This window comes from Anguilla anguilla, chromosome 17 (assembly GCF_013347855.1).
Source record: "Anguilla anguilla isolate fAngAng1 chromosome 17, fAngAng1.pri, whole genome shotgun sequence".
NCBI classification, from domain to species: Eukaryota; Metazoa; Chordata; class Actinopteri; order Anguilliformes; family Anguillidae; genus Anguilla; species Anguilla anguilla.
In genome coordinates, this window is record NC_049217.1 from 6,301,933 (window position 1) to 6,316,538 (window position 14,606).

Consider the following 14,606-nt stretch of genomic DNA (forward strand, 5'->3'; position numbering starts at 1 on the left):
ACAGGAGAGTGCATGCTTGTGTTTGACAGGGGAGTGCATGCTTGTGTTTGAGAGGAGAGTGCATGCTTGTGTTTGACAGGGGAGTGCATGCTTGTGTTTGACAGGAGAGTGCATGCTTGTGTTTGACAGGAGAGCGCATGCTTGTGTTTGACAGGAGAGCGCATGCTTGTGTTTGAGAGGGGAGTGCATGCTTGTGTTTGACAGGGGAGTGCATGCTTGTGTTTGAGAGGAGAGTGCATGCTTGTGTTTGACAGGAGAGTGCATGCTTGTGTTTGAGAGGCGAGTGCATGCTTGTGTTTGACAGGAGAGTGCATGCTTGTGTTTGACAGGAGAGTGCATGCTTGTGTTTGACAGGGGAGTGCATGCTTGTGTTTGACAGGAGAGTGCATGCTTGTGTTTGACAGGAGAGTGCATGCTTGTGTTTGACAGGAGAGTGCATGCTTGTGTTTGACAGGAGAGTGCATGCTTGTGTTTGAGAGGGAAAATGAAAAAATGTAAAAACGCTTAAAAATCATGAATACCTGAAATTCTGAAACAGGCAAGGCATTGCAGCTAAATAGGTTCCAAGATAAGCCATAATTTTGGAGGCCACGGTTTAGAGCTCTTCACCAGGTTCGGGACACAATCAATCTTCGTGACTTTTTTTTCCACTGTGGGTTATAAAGAGGGCAGTAGTGTACTGTGCATAGTACACTGACATTCTACCCATAAACAAAACAAATAGCCTGGATTTCTTTAGTGAGCTTATCCACCTCTATGAATTAACCGAATGGAGCGTTTGAAAGTCGCCCTGTGCAACCCCATGCCTCAAGACCTGCCGTAAACAATCAATATGGTGTCCTACTTTCAGGTTGGCACTCACAAGATGTGCAGATTGGACCAGACATTCCCGTCTGGCCTCTGACATAATCAGCATGGCATGCTACGTTCTGTGACGTCCATTTTGGTGGCTCGAATAAAATCTTGAGTCATCGCTGTAGAACGCTTGGCACTTGGTGTTTCTGGGGCGTTTCTGCCACCGTTTCATTCTGATTGTCTGACGAACAGAGGAGAGGGCTGGTGACCGGCGCGTTCCTGCTCTACACAACGACCGTGCGGTCCTCACATCGCACCAAAGAAATGACAAAACACCGAAACGCTTCTTTAGACGCTCGGTGTGAATTTGATGCGAGACCTGGCACGGCGGACAGCGACTGTACAAATAAAGAGGTGCCGGTTACACAAGCCTCCTCCTCTGGGAGGCTTGGAGACACTTTTAATGACGTAGCCGTCCGATCTTATCATTCTCGGCAGTGGCTGCGAAGGCCTGTATTTATTTGGAGTATAAATACAGGCGTTAGGTACCAACGACACCTCTGAGCGGGGTGTGCTCAGCTTCACTGTCAGACCGAGTGTTCTGTGCGAAATCCGCCCGGTCGGAGGACTTCTACCCGCAGCCGAGTTCACCTGGTTTTGCGGTGGACTAACGTAAACTCTGCTAGAGTTCATTTTAACACCGGCGGTTTGTGTCGGAGCTTGCGATTCCGCGCGCGACGCCGCGGGCGGAGTGGGCGGAGCGGGCGGAACGGGGCTCTCCGGGAGGAGAACCTGCGGGAGGGAGAGTAATTAAGAGGGGGAAATGCATAATCCTAAGAAAACACTTGCGGGGCGCGGAGTCTGTTGAATAATGGCCGGGGCCCCTGATTGCATTTGTGAATTAAAATCCCGAGCTGCAAGAAAAGGAAAAGAAGGGCCCAACTCCTGATCTCGCAGAAAACATTATGAAGTCATGCAGGGGAGCGCGTGGCTCAAGACAGGCCCGAGCTGCAATTAATTCACGCTCTAAGAATGTCCTTAATTGTCTTCATTTGCAAAAATGTTAGCCGTGAAACACACAGCCTACACTGCCTTGTCTGCAAACCCGTATAAGACAAGTGTGTGGGCAGAGAGGAGAATGGGAGTAAGAGTTAATTAATTCCAACAAATGTGTGAATAATTGGTGTGGCTGACAGGTATAAAGCTTGTGTTAACACACACACAATCTGCTGACCTTACTTAATCTGGAAGAACAGAGAGGGGTCCAACTGGCCTGATGATCTACTGTAACTCCAGAAGAGCAGAATACAAAAGCTACAACTGCACATTCAGTGAGACCATAATCTCCCTTTATAGCACTGAAATGCAGCCAGCACGCTGCTTATTCTAGGTTTGAATCACACAACCATAATACATAACACCTGCATGATTCACTCACAGAATCACATATTGTGTGACAAATACAATTTCACACACTGACAAAAACAAACCTGACACAGGCAAAACAAACCTCACATTAGCCAAAAAAAAAAAACCTCACACTGGCCAAACAAACCTCACACTGGCAAAAACAAACCGCACACTGGCAAAAACAAACCTGACACAGGCAAAACAAACCTCACATTAGCCAAAAAACAAACCTCACACTGTCATAGCCCAATCCCAGTCATAGCCTATGAGTGTTTTGATAATAATGTTTTAGTGACAAAAATAGTGACAAGGTGACAAAGATAGGAAAGAAAAACACTTCAAATAAAGGACAGCCAAGTCAAAACACTTACGTGTCTGGACTTGACTGTCCTCTATTTGAAGTGGGAGAGGGCAATTATTTTCACGGTCGCACACCCGGTCGCAGACCCCCCCCCCCCCCCCCCCCCCCCCCGAGATTCCCCATCCTACTTAATAGGGAAATGTCCTTGTTAATAAAACCTCTGACTTGCTCCCATAAATGATTCTCTTTTAAATATTAGCATCAGACGGACCTACACAACTTCATCCATCAGATGGAGCAATACTGGAATTTGTCTTGACTGTAAATTGTACCAAAATTGGAAAATTACTTGGACAAAATTAAAGCATTGAATAAATGCTCAGCTTCTTCACTGAAAAAAAAAATCCTAAGGAACTTATAAACACATATTTATGTTGTCATTTATTTTATCATGGTTCTTTCATTTAAAAATCATTGACAATATAATTGTAATGTCAGTTTTCCAGGGAAAATGTCATATAATCCAACAGACAATTTTAAATTATTTTAAATGCTCAGTAAAGTACTATGCTAGAAATGTGTTGCATAATATATTTTTATTGCAACTTATATTTACAGGGGAAGGGATGGGTGTTACAGATATGACTATAATATCAGATTTGGTCATATCTGGTAGACATTTTGTCATACTGCCCTTTCTGCGCCAACATTTTCTCTACAGCGTCACAAAATTAGGTTTACAAGATGGCTGACAGTGCTACGCAAATGTCACCTCGTTAAAAGAAATGAAACTGACAGAAAGCAGGCTCAGATCCATGTGAGCGTGAGCACTTGTCCTTTCCTGATTCTTTTACGTCGTCTCTCCAAAAGTGTTTCATGTGAGGAGGAATAACTGTCAAGCTGAAAATGAGCAGCAGGCCACTCCTGGGATAGAAGGGATGCCAAGCGTAATCCCTGTTTATGCGGACATGATCATCGCGGATGATAAACAGCGATGCGTCTCAGTGTCTGGCATAATTCAATACGGCACAGCTGCGAGAAAATCAAGATCCATGGAACCAATAAACAGGGAAACAAATTCAAATAAATTTCCAGCAAGGCCCACGCAATCGTCACGTGTGGAATTTATAGCACATGGAATTTATCACACTGTGATTTGCATCGAAGTCTCAGATGTGTTACAATCCATTCAGTGCTGATCAGAATTTGACTGAAAATTATGATTTGGTAAGTATTATGAGGTGTTGTGGGGAAAAAATGTAGGTCTATGTGGTTTTTGGGTAGGCTATACATCAGACAAATAAAAGGTAAAATCCAGGCAATTTTCAATCATTAATTTTGAAGGAAAAGCCTCATTAACATAGTTTCATCACCTTGGATGATGAAGATGATCATGATAATTAACAGCAATAATGACAACAGCCTAGTAATGAAAAAATAAATACTTTCATCCAATAATTCTATGCGCTCAGTGCGTGAAGAGATGAAGGGAGCTAATGCCCCCTAGTGGCACTGAACCAGTGGTGTCAAACTTCAGGCTCGGAAGGGCCCCATTGTCTACTGGTTTTCGGTGCAGTTCAACACGAATTATTAACTTAAGTCATTGGTTGGTTAAAGAATTCACACACCTTGGTTTCATGGTGTTGATTGGCTGTTGATTGAAAAGAAAACTACAAATACCTGCAGACACTGCTGTCCCCGGGACTGGAGTTTGACACTCCTGCATTGGACCGAGAGAGTTATGACAAATCTCAGCTGTTGTGAGGTGGAAAAACGTGAAAAGCAGTTCTACGTTTTGTGTGCACATGACAGATTAATATGTTCAGTCCCTTGGAAGAAGAAATAAGAAGTAAGTAGGCTAATAAAATATTATAAACTAAATAAATGTAAATTGTGATCGCGGCCTGGGGGTTCGGGGAGTGGGTGGTCGCGATGGAAATTTTATTTTAAACAATTTAGGCATGTCTGTAGTCGTAAACTGTTTAAATTACATTCATAACTTAATCGAGTCTGATACAATTAAAACCAAAGTACACGCTGCCCGATGCTACATTCATATCACTTACGATTGTAACAGAGGTGTGGAATAATTGTAACCGTACATGAAAACGACCTATAATGTGCGTACGCAGGTTTTTTGTGCATGTTAATCAAGGAAACACATTTCCGATTGTAACGACCAGCCTCATTCTCGGATTATGAAGCATGGGTCTTTATTCATAAAAGACTGTAGTAAACATTGACAAACAAGCAACTTCGTAACTTTCTGTGTAGTGAGTTGTGGTAACGTTAAAACCAACGAGGAAAGTTGTTTTTGTTTGTTTCTTAACATCCAGGTAAGCTTTTACAAAGCAAATGGCTTACCATACAGACCAACCTGGAGTGTGCTTATTGTAAACGCCTGTGACCGGGTGGCTGTTTCTTTTCCATTAATCACTTGGAGCATGCCGATGATGAAGCTATGTAAACGCATCACGCAAATTAGCCGAACCGTTTGAACATTAAACGATAAACTAACTTAAAAAGTTACGTTGATAAGTTGAATGGATTTCTTTAATATATTAAGCACCGTTTAAAATGCCTAAGGTCTCCCCAAAACGACACTATGTACTGATGGTTTTATATGTAAATGATATGTTGATCTATTGTCCCTAATCTCCAAATCTGACCTCCGTAAATACACTCGTTTTGTTTTTAGGTGGAATTCTGTAAATATATAACAGAAAAAAGAACGTCGTTTTTCGTAGCAACTCGGAGGCAACTGAACTGCTGTTACATATTGTTAGATTTATACGTACGGGGGCATGTTTTTATTTATTTATTTATTTTCATATAGTATCCAATTCCTTTCCAAGGACAGCATGATTTAATTTATTGTAGATAAAATGAAGCCTTATATCCAAAAAATTACTTCCGGAACAAATTTTTGCTTAGCTCGCTCAAAAACATTATTTTGGAAATATTTACCGCGAAAGTGGTAGAGGACTGTAGTTACACTGTACATTAAATTATTGAGCGTGTTCATTTATAGCTACTCTCCCCTGTGTGCCTTATTCCGGAGATCACCCTGGCGCACGTGAGCTTGCTGTCAGCTGAGAGAAAACGGGATCCCATCTGTCAGCTGACTCCACGTCTGACAGTTTCAGAGAGCATGCTAGGAGTCATCTGTTACTGGTTTTGTTTAAAATGGTCACTTCGTCTCAGTAGCATTTATTGTAAGTATCCGTTGCTTGTACTTTTAGTCGCATGCAGAGCAGATTAATGAACCATGTGTATATTCATTCCCAGAGACAAGAAAACACCTGCAAATGGTTTTCTTGCTACATATTATAGTACACCTCACTTTTTGTCCCTGTCACTCACTGGTATTGTTCTGATGGATGTTCAATACAGTGTTCATTACTTAACTTTCACCGTTTGCTTCTGTTGTAGTAAAACTAAACGTGATTTTGCTCAAACATCACTAGTCTGTAAAGAAGCATGACAACGCGTATGCATGCAAACGTTGACTGTACGTTCTGAATGCTGAGTATCCTAATGGATCACAATAGCCTACTCATGATGGTGGAGTGTGTCCTGTTGCCGGAAACTAGAGGGCTGTGGGTTCAAGCCCAGGGTTGTTGTACTGAACCTTGAATAGTTCCAGTTAATATCCTGCTGTTTGTAATGGAGTGTGTTGCTTTGGAAATAGTGAATATTTTGAAGACCACTTGAAGGTTTGGAGAGAATTCATAATGCTGTATAATGGAGAACGGGCATCTAATCACTCAGATACCAGGGGAACATGAACAGCAGTTTGTCAGACAAGGCACCCCATGATCACCGCACTTTTTTTCCCAGGTTCTGCACAGGATGAAGGTTGCATGGTTCCATTATCCGAGGCAAGGTAAGACCACACAGCGTGATGCAATGCAGAGGATAAAAGAAGGACCGCTTATTGGTAGTTAGTTGTGGTCACACCGTTGTAAAGGTGCTTAAGCGCACCAAAATCTGTAGACTTTTATTTTTTAAAACATATGGCCACATTTTTGCTGACAAACTCAAGTAAAAATGAAAGATTAATCTCACTTAAAGCTTTTTAAAACTCGCAATGAAGGAAAATTAGGAAATGTGACATCTGGATTGAGTTAAATAGGGATCTGGTCATAGGTGTTTATTGGTAGAAAAGGTCAGCAGATTTATTTTTTTTTTAATTACAATTTTAATTTATAAGGAACATTGCAGATACTTTAAGTCTACATGCTCTATGGGACAAAACTCTTGGGCAGTGCCGTCATTTGCACTTTGACCAGTCTTGGACAGAAGACTGTTGCTCTTTCAAAGTTGTCATTAGCTTCGTGGTAGCTTCTAATGCAGCAAGTCTGCTTGTTTGAGAAAAATTAAGACCCCAGGTATAGCATGTGACCACTTTTCTACCATATAACAGAATCTAGTCAAAGGTCATCAAAATCACCAAGGCTGCCATCCCATGTATTACCCTATTCTTTACTTAAAATGTAAGCACTTTCATGGACAATATCACAGAGCAAACAGTCAATTGAAATTCTACGAGAATCTCAAGGTGAGGTAGTAAGAAAGTTTATTTACAACCCGATACTCATGAGAGAAAAAGAAAAAAAAGCTTACAAGTCCAATAATTTATCCCCTTTCATGCATGCAATCTAGTCTACAGCACAATAAGTCAGAGGTATAATTTTGGATACAAACTGACTTAAAAACCTGAGGGAGTTTGAAGGAATGTTTTACAAAATGTCTTGCTACTTTTTGCATTTGTAAACCACTATCCTTTTTTCTATCAATACTAACAAAATACAAAATAAAACCTCAACCTCCACACAAAACGGTGTTCGCAGGTCAATATAAGATTTTAAAAGTCCCCAAAGTCGATTAAAAAAAAAAAAAAAAAAACAGAAAATTTTAAAAATTAAGCGCGTTCGCCTCGGATTCGTCGGGCCAGTTGGATGTCCTTGGGCATGATGGTCACCCTCTTGGCGTGGATGGCGCACAGATTGGTGTCCTCAAACAGACCCACCAGGTAAGCCTCGCTGGCTTCCTGCAAGAGAAGAAACAGGAAACGAGGTCAAATGGAGGAAGTTCGGCATGTGCAAAGTTCATTTTCTCCTCCTGGCAGCAAATGACCTACAATCTAATTTGCATGTCAAACCTTTGGAACAAAAAGGGTATGCACTGTTGTGCAACAGTCAAAGGCAGCGTGCTGTTCCATGAGCTACGATATACTTTCACAGAAAACCTTGTACTCGTATTCTGAGTAAGTAGTGCGATGGTGTCTTCCCTAGCCACCACTAGGGGTGCTGTCAATGCTTGAATGAGTAAAGTTTAAAGAAAATTTGAAAGGAAACCAAAACATGGGGTGTTTGCCACAAGTTTGCAGACGCGCTTGCAACGTTTCGCGAAACCGTAGAAGCAATGCGCTAAGCCGCAGTGCCATGCAAAAAACAATGTCCATCTGAGCCGCTCGGGCTGTTCTGCTTACATGAGTTCATCCATTTCATGAGAATCAACGAGAGCTGTTGATTCACATGAAATCCCACCCTCCACCCCAGCCCCCCTCCCCTGAATAGGCTTTGATTGCATGTTTTACGCATAGCCATGATGTACAGCCTACAAAAATCTGTATGCATCAGTTTGGTTCATTTTAAATCCTAAATAACGTGTGCAGCCAAAAATAAATAAGCGAGCGTACCTGCAGAGCACCGATGGCCGCGCTCTGAAACCTGAGATCGGTCTTAAAGTCCTGGGCGATCTCCCTGACCAGGCGCTGGAAGGGCAGCTTGCGGATCAGAAGCTCGGTGGACTTCTGGTAGCGTCGGATCTCTCTCAGGGCCACGGTACCGGGCCTGCGGGTCACAGAAGGGGGAAGACAAGTGAAGAAACACAAACGGAATCTCTTCCCAAATGCAATCAACTGGACGTGTTATAGCAAGCCAAAGAAACGCAGAGTACTGCAGCTCGCATTCAGTTTATTGCATGCAGTCGTGTAGTGAGACTGGTTTCCAAGGTGACATGCTAACAGGGATTGGCTGTGTATTAAGTTTAGGAAGGTGGTTACTGCAGCGCGCATTTGGAATTCCGTATCTAGCCCGTCCCCTGGAATTCTCCCAGTCCAGTGTTTATGTATCCCCGCTGCAGTGAACATGAGGAGTTCAGATTTAAAACGGTGTAGACATGGCTAAAGCAGAGAACGGAGTAGTTAACTGACATTTAAGTGTCTTAATTGACAATATTGTCCTTAAAAGTATAGCGGTTTGAGTACATTTTGGGGCAATGCAAAATGCATGCAAACGCCATCAGGCTTTTAATAACAGGGTGAATAATAATTTAAAGAACAATTCTGAAAATACAGTACTATAAAGTGCTGTTAACTTAATAGTAAAAACGGGTCAGCAGGTTTACCTAGTACGCAAAGTATCCCCTAGGTGGCGTTTAAAGCATGCTGCAGTCAGGATTAGGATGCAACTTCAAACGAGTTGAGACTTCAGGCAATTTAGAATTGATCGTTCTTTACTTCGGGGAAATACGGGAAGTTCTCACCTGTATCTGTGGGGTTTTTTCACCCCGCCGGTAGAGGGGGCACTCTTCCTCGCGGCTTTAGTGGCCAGCTGCTTCCTGGGCGCTTTTCCACCAGTGGATTTACGGGCAGTCTGCTTGGTACGAGCCATCGCTTCTTGGTGCTTCTATGTACCTGGAAATTTTAACGGGCGTTACAGCGTTACAATGGTTACCGGAAGAGTCGCCCAGATTAGATTTAACAGAGACCACGAAATAGATCAGTCTCTGTATCCCATGATAATCCTGAACTGCCCACAAGTACCAAAGACTCTTCAGGGGCTGCGCCGATTGGAACGGGCTACATGTGCAATTGATTTCACAAAGGAGTACAAAATGGCGGAATAAACCCAGCTATACTAACTATATATTTAAAAAATCAAACTGGATACAGTTTTAGCCATCTGAAATGTCAGATTTTCTTAATCGCTCAAATCAGTCGAGTCAATCTGACCAGTAAATTTACAGGTAAGGCTGTACAGAAAACAAATTACCAAAACAAACTCTATATTGCTGAGGTTAGTCCAGCCAGCTTCACAGCTGGATAACTTTCCGCTAACGTTTCCTTTTTTATCCTCCGACTGGAATCCAGCTTTATCGAGGTAGGGTTCAGTCATAATTTACAGGATGAAAATAAATTAGCATGTCACTATAGTAATTTATTTCCCACAAAAGTGGCACTAAATAATAAACCAAAATATTTTGCCTTCTTGTTTAGTGGATGGAAAATGGCGGATGGCATACATTTAGGTCTCCTGCCAGGGTAAAGCCATCTTGCTAACAGTAGCTAGCTAGCAGCCAGCTGTCCAAGCAGCCTACAGCGGGCTGGAAACTGAAAGTACCCGGGAAAACGCCGTTACCGGGCGGGAATAAGGGCAGTGAGTGAATCATCTAACGTTACTCAGGAAGTCAGTGTTGGCATTACAGCTAGATGACATTTACCAACGGCCAAGCAACCTGGGTGCCAAACATAAGCAAATGAGCGCGCCAGCTTTTCAGATAGACAGAGCTTGTACTGCCTGCTAGAGTAGCTAACGTTATAACATTAGACTAGGTCTTTCTGCCAGAATTAGTTAGCCCGCCAACACAAGATAGCCTAACGGTCTACCACAAGCATGCAACGTTATGGGTTGAAACCATGCCACAATGACGAGTTATTCGGACGCAATAAGCTCGCACACATGCATCAATCCTCTATTACCAGGTTTGTTTTCCAAATGCGGTACACAGCAGTCGAGCTGAAACTACCTATTTAAAATGGCGTCTCAGATGAGAAAAAGCCATCAAATGCTTTGTCTGACTGAAATGTGCCGTTAGCTAACAACTGTTAGCACTCCAACATCCGACTGAGTTGTGACTAGGAAGCCGTGCACACCAAACACAAACGCACGTTCGTGCAGCGAAATCGCAGTATAAATTTTAAAACAGGGCCCTAAAAAGAAACATATTTGGTTGCATTTCACTTGCACGCTGACGGCTACATCCAAGCATTAAACACAGTTAGCCAATGCTACCTCACCAAGGTGACAATCTTGCGAGCCGGAGCACCAGTAGAAACAATTTATACAAATTGCTTAAACAGCATTTATGAAGTAGCAAAGCAACGCGTAATTGACAATGAGATGGAATACAGATACAATATTTCTTAATTACCCACCTCTCCAAGGAGTACTCCGCTAGAAAACAAAAATATCACTGTGCCGTTGGAGGGGTTGGGTTTGTATTTATCTTGGAGACTCCCTTCCGTCCCAGCCCCTTGCTCTCTTATTGGCTTACCGCTTTACGTCACGAAGCTAGACACACCTCCTCTTGATTGTTCACGCTGTCGAATTTCATCATAGGAGGGATCGCAAGTTTGAATAATTAGTAATGAGTAATTTTTACAATGTTTATAAAAGACCGTGCTTACAAATTATGCATTGTGGCTGCTCTGCTGTAGGCTACTCCAGGCACGAGACACGTTTTCCGATCTGTCATCTGTGATATTTGAAGAGCATGAAGTTTGTACGAACAAGACAGTGTCAATGCATCAGCTCGGTTGGTTAAAACTCACTGCAAATATGAATAATATAAACTAAGTTCCAACAAAAATGTCATTAATACCTACATGCCAATTATGTGGATTCTATTAACATTCATTAACACCAACAATAATAGCTGAGCTGAGCCATTAAAATATTGCGTTAAACTAACAGAGAATCAAAATATGGATTAGCTACTCTGCACGACAAAGTAAGAAAGGTTATTGAAATCAGTGGCACATCATAGCACTAGCAACTAGAAGAAGAAAAAAAGCACATTGCTTTACAGTTTTGACATATATCCCTTATAGACATGACTATAATAATCAGTCCGAGCTATTCTCAATCAAGGCTCCATGGGTGCGCTACCACTGTTGGAAGACCTCACTAATGGAGCGGTACATCGCGAGCGCATCTTCAGGGACCGGGACGATTTTTTTGCACGTGAGAATGAATGTCTCATGAGTCGATACTGTTTACCCACAGCCATCCTTTCACAGCTTGCCAATCAACTTGTTCAGTTTTGCTGGATACAGTACTGCTGATGGGACCAAACAATAGTTGTATCTTGGCTATACCTCCGTCAACAGCACTTAAATTTACTATTCAGAGAATTATTTTACTTACTTTTCTGCCATTATTTTTCGTTATGTTTTACTACAGTTGGTACTGTGTTATTTAGCAGCAATTTCCAAGCGATTTAAATAGTGAAATAAGATCCATGAAGCCACCATTTTAGGATAATTGAGGGCAATCACTGGGTGGAGTCTTAAAGCTCATTCACATACACATTTAGGGATATTTGCGATTTATAAATGAAATAAGCCTATGAGGGATAAACAAAACTTTTTTCATTCGTACACACATTTTATGAATCATGCATATGCACAATTTAGGTATTGGTCCTATGATAAAATTTAAGATTAAATTACTTCTTGAGCACCTGAGAGTATGTTATAAAACACAAAAAGGCCGCTTTCAGCTTTCAACTTTTCAACAGTGACACCATATATTTAGTAAAGTAGAATTCATATTCATACCTAAACTCAAAAAAGAAAAGAAAAAGAAACTGTATTTACTTAATTCAATTATGGACAGTGGTTGTACAGAATATTATTACGTATGCAAGCTCAACTAATTGAATAGTTATGATTTCAACAGATTAAATTAACCAAACTTAACTTTACCTTGACAATCTAACTCAGTTTTATTAAGCATGTTCATGTAATATTACATATTTGTGACTTAAATAGTTAACTTTCCATTGTTAATTCAACTCACAATGAAGTATGTTCAGATAATTTCTTTTAAGTATTTAAAACAAATTATATACATTTGGTATGCACTTCTGTACATCGCATTGGATAAATGTAATGTAAATGTAATGAAATATAAATTAGCTAAATGTAATTCATTTAAGTGTAACAATATTGATTTCTACATGTTATAAATTCTTAAATTAATCTTTCATGCATCCACTGCCCATAATTTCATTGAGAAATTCACAGATTCATTTTTAATGGAATTGTAAATGGACTGCATTTATATAGCGCTTTTATCCAAAGCGCTTTACAATTGATGCCTCTCATTTGCCAAAGCAGTTAGGGGTTAGGTGTCTTGCTCAAGGACATTTCGACATGCCCAGGGCGGGGTTTGAACCGGCAACCCTCCGACTGCCAGACAATCGGTCTTACCTCCTGAGCTATGTCGCCCATAATATTATACTTTAAGATAATTCAACTCAACTTCAAGTAAATTATTTAAAGGTATTGTAATACAAGTTCTTTACTTACATGACACGCAGCCTCATAATAAAATGAATGTATTTAAATGGAAAATCACTTCACTTCATTTTCAAATAAAAGATGACCACCAGAATGCAAATCATGTTTTGCATCACTGGACAAATGTTGCTGTTCTTAGAAACTATATGAAATGTGTGTCTTTATTGTTTTTTAGTTTTTTTTTTTTACATTTTACATATTTAAAACATATTCCTTTAAAAAGTCAAAAGGAACAAAAAATACATTTAGACATAGACATTCACTAAATTACAAGAAAATAAAAAACACTCAAAAAAAGGAAACCTAATACAAAAAACCATGCATATATTTTAACTAATAATCACAAGACAAAATTATTTTAAGAATATTTACAATAAATACTATTTTCTTTAAAAATAAACAGAAATGCGTGCACTCGGGCATGGGGTGAAAGGCGGGTGCTCCTCCTAGGGGGGTGGACTATATGATCAGTTCTTTCCAGTGGTCCACCCCCCATTTCTCTCTCGCCAGGTCCTTGTTCTTACAAAAGTCCACCAAAACGCCGTCCTGGAGGAGTGTCTGTATTTTCCTCCGGAGAGTGACCAGGTCCACTGCTGTTTTTTGGTAGACCTTGATGTTCCTCGTCTCCCACAGGACCTGCTTGATGGTGTTGATGATCCCCCACTGACGCTGGAGCTCCATGGTCTTGAGTCCCTCTCGGGGACCGTAGAGGACGCTCTCAGCCGTCAGGGAGGACATCGGCAGCAACCTGTTTTGGGAGACAGAGGAAACAACAAGGCCCCAGACCCGCCTAGCCACGGTGCACTCCCAGAACAGATGGTGAATGTGTTCTGAGTCAGTGCAACCATGGGGGCAGCGCTCAGTCAGGGCTAAGTGCCTGCGGTACATAAAAACTCTTGTGGGGAGACACCTGTGAGCTGTCATCCAGGCAATGTCTTTCTGCTTGTTAGTAAGACACTTATGTGTCACATTTGCCCAGATGACTTGCGGGTCCCGGGCTGGCCCTGACCTCGGGACCGTGGCTATTTCTTTGGATCTTAAATGAGCCATAATGATTTTATAGCTCCACGAGGTCAGGCCAGCCCTGGGCAGGCACGAAAACACTAACAGAAACTGTCCATCAATATAAGTAACTTAATGTAACTAAAACTTGAGAAGGAACCTTCTCTTCCTTCCCTATGACATGACCCTCCCCAGCATGGATACTCAAATCAATCCCTCAAATCCCGATGCAGCCCTGGTTTTCTTTGCAATCCATCCATTATCTAACCCACTTATCATGGTCAGGGTCTTGGGGGTGCTGGAGCCTATCCCAGCTTGCACTTGGTGAGAGGCAGGAATACACTCTGGATGCCTGTCCATCGCAGCTGGTTTGTCTTTTCTCCCAGGTACTTAACTGAGCCATTAGTGCTAGTGGTTGGCCAGCGTGTCTTCACACCTGACTCCCAGGTAAAGGGAGGGTGGGAAAACAGCAGTTGCTCACCTTCAAGGACCGTCATTTGAGTCTCAGGGCTCCCCAATCTCAATGCCCGTCTGTACCGCCCCCTGGTGTTGGAATGGGGCAGCACAGCAGAATCACTGGCCGTCTCCTGACTGTGACCCACCTCTTCAGACTGCATCCGGGCTGCTCTCCAATATCCCCCCCTCAGAAGTCCCACCTGATCCAGGTTTTTAGGCCTGGTGAAGGACTCTGGGAATGTTGTTCACTAGGTGTGATCAATCAGCTTG

General features: G+C 41.8%; 1 protein-coding gene and 1 long non-coding RNA gene across 2 annotated transcripts; one reads left to right on the forward strand and one right to left on the reverse strand.

The window, feature by feature from the left end:
• The first annotated feature begins 5,574 nt into the window (after nt 1–5,574).
• Nucleotides 5,575–13,760, forward strand: LOC118217267. The gene is made up of 3 exons (XR_004763153.1): nt 5,575–5,721; nt 6,347–6,392; nt 13,512–13,760. It is a non-coding gene; the product is annotated as an uncharacterized LOC118217267 (long non-coding RNA).
• On the reverse strand, nt 7,063–10,830 carry LOC118217266 (histone H3.3A). The gene is made up of 4 exons (XM_035399133.1): nt 10,731–10,830; nt 9,059–9,209; nt 8,211–8,364; nt 7,063–7,559 (listed from the first exon to the last, which is right to left on the reverse strand). The coding sequence occupies exons 2-4, from the start codon at nt 9,184–9,186 to the stop codon at nt 7,431–7,433; spliced, it is 411 nt and encodes a 136-aa protein (XP_035255024.1). The 5' UTR covers nt 9,187–9,209; nt 10,731–10,830; the 3' UTR covers nt 7,063–7,430.
• Nucleotides 13,761–14,606: the final 846 nt, after the last annotated feature.